The sequence below is a fragment of the Oryctolagus cuniculus genome, chromosome 19 (genome assembly GCF_051225735.1).
Source record: "Oryctolagus cuniculus isolate XC-2025 breed Fujian yellow rabbit chromosome 19, ASM5122573v1, whole genome shotgun sequence".
Taxonomy (NCBI): Eukaryota; Metazoa; Chordata; class Mammalia; order Lagomorpha; family Leporidae; genus Oryctolagus; species Oryctolagus cuniculus.
The window spans coordinates 7444324-7456978 of NC_142885.1; the positions used below are offsets into that span (position 1 = coordinate 7444324).

The 12655-nt window shown below is 55.0% G+C and overlaps 2 protein-coding genes across 17 annotated transcripts in view; both read left to right on the forward strand.

Moving 5' to 3' along the window:
- Positions 1-3610, forward strand: part of PMS2 (PMS1 homolog 2, mismatch repair system component) — a 31113-nt gene extending 27503 nt beyond the window's left edge. For 12 of the 13 annotated variants that reach the window (XM_051838970.3, XM_070064385.2, XM_017339083.4 and 9 more), the window contains 2 exons: positions 127-296; positions 2535-3610. In XM_051838970.3, the coding sequence (XP_051694930.3) occupies positions 127-296; positions 2535-2678 (314 nt within the window). In that variant the 3' untranslated portion in view covers positions 2679-3610. Of the gene's footprint in view, positions 1-126; positions 297-417; positions 494-2534 lie in introns of all 13 variants that reach the window. The other variant, XR_007916485.3, reaches the window with a different exon arrangement.
- Positions 3611-3969: 359 nt separating this feature from the next.
- Positions 3970-12655, forward strand: part of RSPH10B (radial spoke head 10 homolog B) — a 44403-nt gene continuing 35717 nt past the window's right edge. For all 4 annotated transcript variants that reach the window (XR_016225787.1, XR_016225786.1, XM_002723079.6 and 1 more), the window contains exons 1-4: positions 3970-4106; positions 6080-6402; positions 10377-10452; positions 11728-11796. Coding sequence is in view for 2 of the 4 variants with exons in the window: in XM_002723079.6 (XP_002723125.3) it covers positions 6155-6402; positions 10377-10452; positions 11728-11796 (393 nt within the window). In the remaining 2 variants the exon portion in view is untranslated. The remainder of the gene's footprint in view (positions 4107-6079; positions 6403-10376; positions 10453-11727; positions 11797-12655) is intronic.

Sequence of the window (12655 nt, forward strand, 5' to 3'; positions counted from 1 at the left end):
AAGAGACAGGTTCCCCACAAAAGAAGTCTGTGTCTGCCTCTCTTTCAAACGTTTGTCACCGGCATAGCAGTCGAGGGAGACACCTTTCTCAAACCACGGGTTTTTCTCGACATCTTGTCCTTTCAGCTCCAGTCACGCAAAGGGCTAAGCTGGTCTCCTTGCCGACCAGTAAAAACTGGACCTTCGGGCCCCAGGACATAGACGAGCTCATCTTCATGCTCAGCGACAGCCCTGGGGTCATGTGCCGGCCCTCGCGCGTCCGCCAGATGTTTGCCTCCAGAGCCTGCCGGAAGTCCGTGAGTAGCCGCAGCAGCCCCCGCCCCGGCCCGCGTGGGTCGTGGCTGTCAGCAGGCCCCTCACCCTCCCCTCCCACTCCCCTCACTGCCTCAGTGCTGCTCTCTTGGCTTGCGGGTGCAGGGACGTGATGGGTGACGACAGCACAGGTAGACGGAGATCCCGCAAGGCTCGATGTGGTGTCCCTGCTGCTGCTCGGGTAGGTGTTGGAAAGCTGCGGCAGTGGTGGAGGGTTCACTTGCTGTCCCCAAAAGTGACTCTGAGCAGCACGAAAGCCCAGGACCTTTATTCGTGGGGCCAGCCCTGTCCCAGGAGCTGGGACACAGAGGTACTAGGACAGGGAGGCCCTTCTGGAGCTGGTAGGGGTGGGCTGTCTGCAGCAGTGGCCTCGAGCCTGCTTCCTGGGGTAGGAGGGCCCCCTGGAGCACAGACATCCGGAACAGAAGCAGCAGCAGCAGCAAGTGCAAAGGCCTGGGGTGAGAGTGGAGCCAGAGGCTGCCCCGAGTGCCTCGACAGGGCTCCCCAGGGTCGGGAGCCAGGAGCCTGTGCCCTTTGCCCTGGGAGTGCTGGGGAGAGGAGACTGAGACCCCACACAGGACTCTGAGGGAGGAGTGACAGGTTGGTGGCATTCGGGCAGTGGGTGGGATCGAGAGCTCTGTATTAGACCCGTTGTGTTTGCGGTCCTGTTGGACATTCAGTGAGGGCATCTGGAACTCAGGCACACCAGGACTGGAGGTCACAGCTGATGTGTGTGGCAGACTCATACCCCACAGCTAAGACCCCACGTCAGAGTGCCTGGGTCTGCTGCTTGGCTTTTTTTTTTTTTTTTTTTTTTTTTTGACAGGCAGAGTGGACAGTGAGAGAGAGAGACAGAGAGAAAGGTCTTCCATTGTCATTGGTTCACCCTCCAATGGCCGCCGCAGCCGGTGCACTGCGGCTGGCGCACTGCGCTGATCTGAAGGCAGGAGCCAGGTGCTTCTCCTGGTCTCCCATGGGGTGCAGGGCCCAAGTGCTTGGGCCATCCTCCACTGCACTCCCGGGCCACAGCAGAGAGCTGGCCTGGAAGAGGGGCAACTGGGACAGAATCCAGCGCCCCGACTGGGACTAGAACCCGGTGTGCCAGCGCCGCAAGGCGGAGGATTAGCCTATTGAGCCATGGCGCTGGCCAGCTTTTTTTTTTTTTTTTTTTTTTTTTTTTTTTTTAAGGTGGGGAGAGACAGATGTTCCATCCACTTGTTCATTCCCCAAATGGTTACAATGCCCTGGGCTAGCCAGACTGAAGCCAGGAGCCTGGGATTTCTTCTAGGTCTCCCACCTGAGTGCAGGCCCCAAGCACTCGGGCCATCTTCCACCACTTTCCCAGGCATGTTAGCAGAGAGCTGGATCAGAAGTGGAGCAGCCAGGACTCAAACTGGCACCCATGTGGGATGCCAGTGTTGCAGGTGGTGGCTTAACCTATTGCACCACACTACCGTCCCCTTGACTGTGGCTCCTGACTCTAGCTTTCTGCTGGTGCAGACCCTAGGAGGCAGCGGTGATGGCTCAGCTAACTGGGTTCCTGCCACCCGTGATGGAGACCTGGGTTGTTCCCAGCTCCCAGCTTTGGCCTGGTGCAGCCAGACTGCTGGTGGGCATCTGGGGAGTGATGGAGCACATGGAGGCCCCTCCCTTCCTCCTCGCCTCCCTCCCTCCCTCCTTGCCCTGTCTCCTGTGTCTCTCGGCCTCATGAGCAAATCAGTAAAAGTTGAGACAGGAAGTTTAAGTAACAGGAGTCCTGAGATGGTTACGGAAGGGCGGAGTTAGTTAGAGGAGGGCCCGGGAGCCAACTTCAGCTGTGGGATTTCTCAGGGGAGGACCTCATCTTGACCTTCCAGTCTCCAAGCCCTAGTGAGGTGGGAGCTGGGGGCTGGGCTCTGCTGGTTGTCGCCAGTGTGAGGGGACCCCCAGGGCTGTGGGCCTCAGGGGGAAGGCAGGGTCGGGGGAGCACGCGTTGGCATTGGCAGAGCTGCCAGCAGGGGTTGGAGTCCAGTCAGTCCTGACCCGTTTTGGAGTGGAGGTGGTGCCACCACACTGGGGCCAGCCAGGGAGGGCCTGCATGCGCGGAAGGGTTCCTCCGGGGAAGGTGGCGCGGGGGACGTCGGAGCTGTGCCCTCGTCCAGCCTCACTCCAGAGGAGTGCTTCTGGGAGCTGCGTTTCTGACACAGCCAATACAGCGTTGCACTGTTGTGTCTCGTGTTCAGGTGATGATTGGCACCGCCCTGAACCCCAGCGAGATGAAGCAGCTTGTCACCCACATGGGGGAGATGGACCACCCCTGGAACTGTCCCCACGGAAGGCCCACCCTGCGGCACATCGCCAATCTGGCTGTCCTTTCTCAGAAGTGACTCTGACTCGTCTCGTGGCAGATTTTCCTGTTTTAGGAGACAGGGTCTCAGTTAACCCTCGTGTTGTCTCACAGCTAACCTGCTGCTTTAGGCCCCGAGAACCTGTTCAGAGCGTGGGGAGCCTTGCTCGCAGGGGTTCTGTGTGTGTGCGTGCGTGTGCGAGTGTGTGTGTGCGTGTGAGTGTGCTACAGAAGAAGCAACACTTACTCAGGCCTCCGCTCTTGCTGGACGTATTTTGATCTGCGCCCGTCAACCCTGATGATTCAGCTCCTATCGGCTTAATTTCGTAAATTTAAAATCAAGGTCCTGTGGAGTCAATGGTTCTGAACTGTGACGCACACCAGATTTTAAAAAAGGAATGATCCAAGGAGCCCGGGGGATCGTGTGAATGGGGCTGGGTTCTCGCCGTTCACTTGTGCCCCTGTGTGCAGCGTGCTGTCCCAAGCAGGGAAGGGACAAGGCCTGGGGTGCTGGGATTTGTTTCTTTGGGCTGTGAGCTGTGGGACACGTTTTCGTGGAATCTCGTCCCGTCTGAACTGTGCAAAGAGTGGAAGGAACGGGGTCATTTTTGGCCCGGGGCAGCATTCCTCAGACAGAACAGGACTGGCAGTAATTGTCAGCTATCAGCTGTCAGCCACCGTGCTGGGGGGTCGGGCATCCCAGAGGGGGCTGTGTGCCCTCCCCAGAAGCTGCGGCTCTGTCACCCTGCAGGGCAGAGGGGTCTCTGCAGCTGTGTTAGGGGCCCCACGGCTCCCGCTGGCCAGAGTCCCACACTGCTGGCCTTGAGGCCAGGGGAAGGTGCCAGGAGCCAAGGTGTGCTTGAAGCTGGGAAAGGCCAGGGAATGGACTTTGTCCTGGAGCCTCGGAAGGAGCCGGCCACACTGGACTGCTGAACAAAGCTGTCACATAATAAACGTGATGCTTCAAGCCACTATGTTTGCGGTGATTTGTGCATGGCTGCCATGGAAAACGCGTGCCTGGATTAGCCCCGTTTTGTGTTGAAGGAACCTGCTGAGGGAGGCCCCGCTGTGTTAACCAGAGCTGGAAAAACTCAGGCCAACAGTTCCTGGCCCTCAAGATCAGTGAGGGCCTAGTGGAATGCAAAGGTGCGGCGGCCCCTTTAAGAGCACGAGGGGGCGGGGCGAGCCGAGGCGGCAGCAGTTGCCTGGAGATTGGAGCTGGGTTTGGGAGGAGGACGCTGAGCCTGTGGTCCTCCCAAGAACCCGGCCCCAGCCCCAGCCCCGTGTGGGACCCTGACGACCAGGGTGGGCTGCTTCCTCTCCCCAGCAGGCTGAGCTGGTGCGTGAGGGACGAGGGCCGCTGCTGGGGACCCCAACAGCCTGGCGCCCCAGCTCTGAGGACACTGGGGGCTACCTAAAACCTTTTCCTGATCCTGGGAGAACAGGAAGAGCAGAAATAAAACTCCAGGTGAGGGTGGAATCTGCTTTCTCTGGAGCTGGGATGTCACTGGTGGAGGCCGCAGATGGGGGTAGGGGGAGGCTTGCCAGCAGTGGGACTGGACTGGCTGGTGGGGGCCGCTCCGGAGGGCCCTGCTGGCCAGGGTGGTTGTGGCCGGCCAGTTTTATAGGCCGTGGAGGTGGGGGCTTTGGGAGCCCGCCCGCAGCTGTGGCCTGGCCAGGTGGTCCCTGGACAAGAGGTGCTCTAGGGAGCAGGCAGCCGGTGGCTTTGAGTTCAAAAACAGGCAGGTGACGAAATAATCCCTCAGTTGATCAGCCAAGCCCCAAGTGCTTAAGCGGTGCCCTGGGTCTACCCTGTTGAACCCCTGTGATAACATGAGGTATCATTCCTGAGGGAGAGGACGTTACTAAACAACTGGCTTAAGAACGTAGCTGCAGGTTAAGCACCCCATATGGGTGCTCCACTTCGGATCCAGCTCCCTGCTGATGCGCCTGGGAAAGCAGTGGAAGATGGCCCAGGCGCTTGGGCCCCTGGCACCCACATGGGAGACCTAGGTGGAGTTCTAGGCTCTTTCTCCAATGTGGTTGACCTGGAAGAAGCTCCGGGTTCCTGGCTTTGATCTGGCCCAGCCCTGGCCATTGCAACCATTTGGGGAGTCAACTAGCAGATTGATAGGGATCTCTTCTCCCTCTCTGTAAGTCTGCCTTTCAGATAATAAATATCTTAAAACACACACACACACACATACACACACAGAGCTTGAGACAGGTGGGATGCTAACCTGAATCCTACCCTAGAGCAGCGTACAAGGCCACCTGCTAAGTGTGAATGGGCACAAGAGTTGAGCTGTTAAGTAGCCATTTTTCTGAGACAGTGTCACCCTTTCTGCAACACTGAGAAAAATACTATCCACTGGAGACAAGTTTTTAGGAACAACCAATGCAGTATTGATACTGTAGTTTTTTATTTTCATTTTTTAAAATACTTTGAGAGGCAGAGATAGGGATCTTCCATCCACTGGTTCACTCCCCAGATGGCCACATCGGCTAGTGCTGGGCTGATCAGAAGCCAGGAGCTTCTTCCAGGTCTCCCATGTGGGTGCAGGGGCCCAAGCACTTGGGACATCCTCAGCGGCTTTCCCAGGCTGTAAGCAGAGAGCTGGGTTGGAAGAGGAGCAGCCAATATTCAAACCAGTGCCCACGTGGGATACTGCAGTCAGAGGCCTAACCTAGTACTCCATAGCGCCGGCCCCTGTAGTAGTAGTAGTAATTAGTAGTAGTAGTAGTAGTAGTAGTAGTAGTAGTATTTGACAGAGTGGATAGTGAGAGGGAGAGACAGAGAGAAAGGTCTTCCTTTTGCCGTTGGTTCACCCTCCAATGGCTGCCACGGCTGGCGCGCTGCGACCGGAGCACCGCGCTGATCCGAAGCCAGGAGCCAGGTGCTTCTGGTCTCCCATGGGGTGCAGGGCCCAAGCACTTGGGCCATCCTCCACTGCCTTCCCGGGCCATAGCAGAGAGCTGGCCTGGAAGAGGGGCAACCGGGACAGAATCCGGCGCCCCGACCGGGACTAGAACCCAGTGTGCCGGCGCGGCTAGGCGGAGGATTAGCCTGTTGAGCCGCGGTGCCAGCCAGTATTAGTATTATTTTTAAAGATTTATTTATTTATGTGACAGAGAGAGGGAGGGCCCTTCAATGCACTGGTTCACTCCCCAAATGGCCAAATCAGCCAGGCTGGAGCCAGGAGCTTCATCCGGGTCCCGCACATGGGTGGAAGGGACCCAAGAACTTGGGCCATCTTCCACTGCTTTCCCAGGCAAGAAGCACCACAACACAGGCCCCCATATTCTTATTTTTATGAACTGATGATACTTGTCATTTTTTTCCCCGGACTTTAGGAAGAGAATACTGACTGTGCATTGTAAAGCTAAAATGTTAACGACAAGTGAATTCCAAGTGTTTAGAGACGTGGTTTTGTGTTTCAGGTAAGACCTATCAGTGGTTTGAACAACTGGGGGCGTCGCTGGCTGTTTCTGTGCATTTGACGTCAACGCGAGGCAATGGTGAAAGAGAAGAAGAAGGCAGACAGGAAAGGAGACAAGCCCACCCGCTCTCCCTCGTCTCTCTCTGATTATCCAGAGTTCCCGAAGCAAGATGGCAGCGCCATCAGGCCCGAAGTGGCCCCAGGTGTCACCCCAGTGTTGGGTACGACACTCAAGGCACCCAAAAAAGATTCTAAAAATGCGCAGCAGAACGAAGACGCCGCTCAGTACGAGGAGCCGATCCTGACCAGACTCATAGTGGAAAGGTGATTGCGATGGGGCAGCTTTGGGGAGCGGGCTTTGCTTCAAGGTCAGGGTTCGCCGACGCCTCTGTGGCCGTCCCACGGCTTCTGCAGCTCAGAAGGTGACTCTACTTTCTTTTTTTTTTTTTTTTAATTTATTTTTATTTTTATTTTTATTTTTTTTTATTTTTATTTTTTTTTGACAGGCAGAGTGGACAGTGAGAGAGAGAGACAGAGAGAAAGGTCTTCCTTTGCCGTTGGTTCACCCTCCAATGGCCGCCGCGGCCGGCGCGCTGCGGCCGGCGCACCGCGCTGATCCGATGGCAGGAGCCAGGAGCCAGGTGCTTTTCCTGGTCTCCCATGGGGTGCAGGGCCCAAGCACCTGGGCCATCCTCCACTGCACTCCCTGGCCACAGCAGAGGGCTGGCCTGGAAGAGGGGCAACCGGGACAGAATCCGGTGCCCCGACCGGGACTAGAACCCGGTGTGCCGGCGCCGCAAGGTGGAGGATTAGCCTATTGAGCCGCGGCGCCGGCCCTTTATTTTTTATTTTTTGACAGGCAGAGTGGACAGTGAGAGAGAGAGACAGAGAGAAAGGTCTTCCTTTGCTGTTGGTTCACCCTCCAATGGCCACCATGGCCGGCGCACCGCTCTGATCCAATGGCAGGAGCCAGATGCTTCTCCTGGTCTCCCTTGGGGTGCAGGGCCCAAGCACTTGGGCCATCCTCCACTGCACTCCCGGGCCACAGCAGAGAGCTGGACTGGGAGAGGGGCAACCGGGACTAGAACTCGGTGTGCCGGTGCCGCAAGGCGGAGGATTAGCCTAGTGAGCCGCAGCGCCGGCCAGCGACTCTACTTTCAAAGGAGATGTGGTTGTGTGTCTGGGGCTGCCTCAGCCTCAGGCAGGTCTTGGGGTGGGGGACTGTGTCCTCCATGGTCTCCTTTTTTCTACCACTTTTATTTTTTTTAAAGACGTATTTGTCTGAACGGCAGAGTTAGAGAGAGAGAGAGAGAGAGAGAGAGAGAGCGCGCGCTTCTATCCACTGGCTTGCTCCTCAAATGGCTGCGATGGCTGGAGCTGAGTCAATCCGAAGCCAGGAGCCTGGCGCTTCTTCTGGGTCTCTCATGTGGGTGCAGGGCCCCAAGCACTTGGGCCATCTTCCACTGCTTTCCCAGGCCACAGCAGAGAGCTGGATTGGAAGAGGAGCAGCCTAGACTTGAACTGGCACCCAAATGGGATGCCATCACTGCAGGTTGAGGCTTTAACCTGCTGTGCCACAGTGCCAGCCCCACCAATTTTATTAAAAAGATGTATTTTGGGGTCAGCGCTGTGGTGTAGTGGGTAAAGCGGCTGCCTATGGTGCCAGCATCCCATATGGGCACCAGTTTGAGTCCCAGCTGTACTACTTCCAATCCAGCTCTTGGCTATGGCCTGGGAAAGCAGTGGAGGATGGCCCAAGTCCCTGGGCACCTGCACCCACATGGGAGACCCAGGAGAAGCTCCAGGCTCCTGGCTTTGGATTAGCCCAGGTCTTCCCGTTGCAACCATTTGGGGAATGAACCAGTGGATGGAAGACCTCTCTCTCTCTCTACCTCCATCTTTGCCTCTCTTTAACTCTGCCTTTCAAAAAAATAAAAATACAGAGATTTATTTGTATTTATTTGAAAGGCAGAGTCACAGAAGTAGAGACAGACACACACACACACACACACACACACACACAGAGGGAGAGTTTCCATCCTCTGGTTCACTCCCCAAATGGCTGCAATGGCTGGAGCTGGACCAATCTGAAGCCAGGAGCCAGGAGCTTCCTTTGGGTCTCCCACGTGCGTGCAGGGACCTAACCACTTGGGCCTTCTTCCACTGCTTTCCCAGGCGCATCAGTAGGAAGCTGGATTGGAAGTGGAGCAGCCGGGGCTTAAACCCCCATATGGGATGCCAGCGCTGCAAGCCGGGGCTTTAACCTGCTGTGCCACAGAGCTGGCTCCTTTTCTAGCACTTTTAGGTTCTCTGTTCTCTTTGCAACTTTTGTTAAATTTTTTTTAAATTATCTTTAATAGTTATTCCTTTTTTTTTTTTTTTGACAGGCAGAGTGTACAGTGAGAGAGAGAGACAGAGAGAGAAAGGTCTTCCCTTGCCGTTGGTTCACCCTCCAATGGCCGCCGCTGCAGCCGGCGCACCGCGCTGATCCGATGGCAGGAGCCAGGAGCCAGGTGCTTTTTCCTGGTCTCCCATGGGGTGCAGGGCCCAAGCACCTGGGCCATCCTCCACTGCACTCCCTGGCCATAGCAGAGAGCTGGCCTGGAAGAGGGGCAACCGGGACAGAATCCGGCGCCCCAGCCGGGACTAGAACCCGGTGTGCCGGCGCCGCAAGGTGGAGGATTAGCCTATTGAGCCACGGCGCCGGCTAATTATCTTTAACAGTTATTTCTAAAAAATATTTTTTCTATTTTATTTGAAAGACAGAAGTCGTCCCTATCTGCTGGTCCACTCCCCAAATGCCCACAACATCCCCTCCTCTCTCCTCCCCTCTTCTTTCCCCTCCCTGCAGTGGAGCCACAGAGAGAAAGGAAGACAGACAGAAGTCTTCCATCTAATGATTCACTCCCCAAATGCCCTCAATGGCCAGGGTGGGTCAAGCTAAAGCCAAGAACTCCACCCAGGTCTCCCATGTGAGTGGTACTCAAGACTTCTTCCACTGCTTTCCCAGATGCATTAGCAGGGAGCTGGATCAGAAGTGGAGCAGCCGAGACTTGAACCTGTGCTTACATGGGATGCCGGCGCTCAGTGCTGGTCTCCCACACGGATGTCCTTGAGCCATGACCTGCTGGCTCTGAGGTTGCACATCAGTGGGAAGCTGGAATCAAAAATGGAGCTAGGACTTGAACCCAGGCACTCCAACAGGGGACGTGGGTGTCCCAAGTGGTGGCTTAGCTGCTACACCAGATGCCTGCTCTGTCTTACTAATTTTTGTTGATTGTCCAAACATCAATAAGGTCGCTAAGTCAGTAATGAAGAGTAAAATCCTTTTGCTGTACTTTGCTTTGTTCCTTTTCTTTGTGTGTGTGTATATATATATATATATATATATATTTTTTTTTTTTTTTTAAGATTTATTTTTTATTTGGTTCATTCCTGGTTCATTCCCCCAGGTGGCTGCAATGGGTGAGGCTAGGCCAGGCCAAATCTGGGAGCCAGGAGCTTCTTCCAGGTCTCCCACATGGGTGCAGGGACCCAAGCACTTGGGCCATCTTCTGCTTTCCCAGGCGGATTAGCAAGGAGCTGGATCAGAAGTGGCGCAGTTGGGACCTGGACCGGAGCCCACATGGGATGCTGGCACTGCAGGTGGTAGCTTAACTCATTATGCCACAACACCTGCACCAACATACTCATATTTTTTTTAAAGATTTATTTATTTGAAAGTCAGAGTTACACAGAAAGAGAAGGAGAGGCAGAGAGAGAAAAGAGAGGTCTCCCATTGGTTGGTTCCCTCCCCAGTTGGCTGCAACAGCCAGAGTTATGCCAATCCGAAGATAGGAGCCAGGAGCACTTGGGCCATCTTCTACTGCTTTCCCAGGCCATAGCAGAGAGCTGGATCAGAAGTGGAGCAGCTGGGATTTGAACTGGCACCCATATGGGAAGCTGACACTGCAGGCGATAGCTTTACCTGCTACGCCACAGCGCCGGCCCCCATACTGGTATTTTTAAAAGGGCATATTTACATATTTCTTAATCAAAAATGTTTTATCATGGTAAAATACACGTATCATGTGATTGACTGTTTCGATCATTTAAGGCGTGTGACCCAGTGGCATTAAATGCGTTCACGACGTGTACAGCCGTCATCGCTGCCTGTTTCCAGAGTGTGTTCATCACCCCAAACACGAAGTCCTGTGATTGCACATCCACTCCCTCTCCCAGCCTCCTCCCAGAGCCCCACCCACCCTCTCTCGGGATTACCTGTCACCTGGGTTCACCTTGAACTTCTTTCTTTGTAGCTACGAGGGGGAGAAGGTGCGGGGACTGTACGAGGGAGAAGGCTTCGCGGTCTTTCAAGGAGGCTGCACCTACCACGTGAGTCAAGCAGGGCCTGCATGGGGTCTGCAGGCTGGGGAGCCGGGGTGGGCACACAGGGCGGCTCATTGCGGGGACCTCATGCTGATCTTATTTTGAGCCCTGGTTGCATATTTAAGGTAAAAATACAGCTCGGTGTAACGCAAGTGATCTGAAATTGTAATTCTTCTTTTCCTGATTTTTCAAAAAAATTATTTGGATCTTCTATTAGATGGAAGATCCCTCTCTGTCTCTCCTTCTGTCAGTGTAGCTGTTGCCTTTCAAATAAACAAGTAAAATTTAAAATTTATTTGAAAGGCAGAGACAGACGGACGGAGAGAGCTCCTATCCAATGGTTCACGCCTCAAATGCCTGCAACAGCTGGGGCTGGGCCAGGCCAAAGCCAGGAGCCGGGAGCTCAACCTGCTCCCCACTTGGGTGTCGGGACCCAAAGACTTGAGCCGTGACCCGCTGCCTCCCAGGTGCGGGTCCTGAGCAGGAAGCCGAAATGACAGGGGAGCTGGGACTTGAACCCAGGCACTCTGATGGGGGATGTAATTTTTGTTTATTGTGCAAACCACAGCGAAGTCAGAGTATTGAATAAAATCTCCATCACCATCTGCTCGCCATAAATGGGCTCAGTTTGCTAGGTTCCTTTTTTGAGTATATTAATATTTTTACACGGGCATATTCATTTCTTTTCACTAGTTAATCTCAGTATTGCTGGGTGGGTTCCAAGTTTCATGTATTTATTTGAGAAGTGGTGGGGGTGAGACCACATAGAGAGCTGTGCTGTTTCACTCCCTAAATGGCTGTGATGGCTGAGGCTGGGCCGAGCTGGAGCTAGGAGCCAGCAACGCAGTCCAGAGCCAAATCACTTGAGGTGTCGCCCAGTGCCTCCCAGGGTTTTGCACGAGCAGGGAGCTGGTTTCCGGAGTTGGAGCCAGCCAGCAGGCATGGTCGCAGACGTGGGGTGCAGGTGTCCCTACTGGTACCCCACCTCCTGGGCCAAACACCCACCCGGGCAATACACTTGGAAGACCCTTGCAGAACTGCCAGGTGCAAGGTTTAGGGAACTGGGTACTGGTGGGCCCTCCGTCGGTCCTTCTGAGAACTGGACAGCAGAGCATGTTGCCAGCCCACCAGGGCTCTCCTGCCGACGCCCACCCGCAGACAGCACGTTGGTGAAGGCAGGCGGCAGGGGGCAGGGCTCCACATGGAGACCGAAGGCCAGGTCTGCAGGTCTGGCACAGAATGACCTGCTCCATTCCAAGGGTGCTCTGCTTTGTCTTGCAGGGGACGTTCTCAGAAGGTCTTATGCACGGCCAGGGGACTTACATCTGGGCCGATGGACTGAAATACGAGGTAAAGCGTGGCGGCCGACGGCTGGCGGGTGGAGCTTCATGGCCGGGTTCCCGCAGTCAGGCTTCTTGTGTCACTAAGGGAACTCAGCACGGGGGTCAGAGGCCACGGGGCTGGCGAGCATGCAGGGCCTGCGAGTGTCCTCAGCATGCCGTGTGAACGTGAGGGCCCTCCAGGAGGTTCCTGGGGCATGGAATCAAAGGAGAAGTTTAGAGTTTATTTTGGTGCAGAAAAAATTATTTTAATCCACACATCCTGCGTGTCCATGAATTTTTTGAAGACCCCACATGTAGCCCCTCCCACTCCCTACAGAGACAGATGGTGTACCATCCCTCTGTGTCTTTTTTTTTTGTTCGTTTGTTTCAAAGATTTATCTTTTATTTAAGACAGTCACAGAGACCATCCATCTGCTGGTTCACTCACCAAATGGCCGCATCGGCTAGGGCCAGGCCAGGCTGAGGCCAGGAGCTTCATCCAGGTCTCCCACGTGGGTGCAGGGGCCCAAGGACTTGGGCCATCTGCTGCCTTCCCAGGCACATTGGCAGGGAGCTGGATGGGAAGTAGAGCAGCCGGGACTGGCACCCAGATAGGCTGCCAGTATTTCACGTGACAGCTTTATCTGCCACGGCACAGGGCCGGTCCCATCCTCTGCATCTCATCCAGCTCCAGCTCTGTTTACCGGCTTTGTGTTCTACCATGTGGGTTTCACTGACCCCATCTTGCTGGGGTGGGGGGCGGGGAAACATGTATTTTTTTTTTTTTTTTAAGATCTATTTATCTGAAACGGTTACAGCAAGAGAGGGAGAGACATAGCGCGGAATCTTCCATCCGCTGGTTCACTCCCCAGATGGCTGCAGTAGCT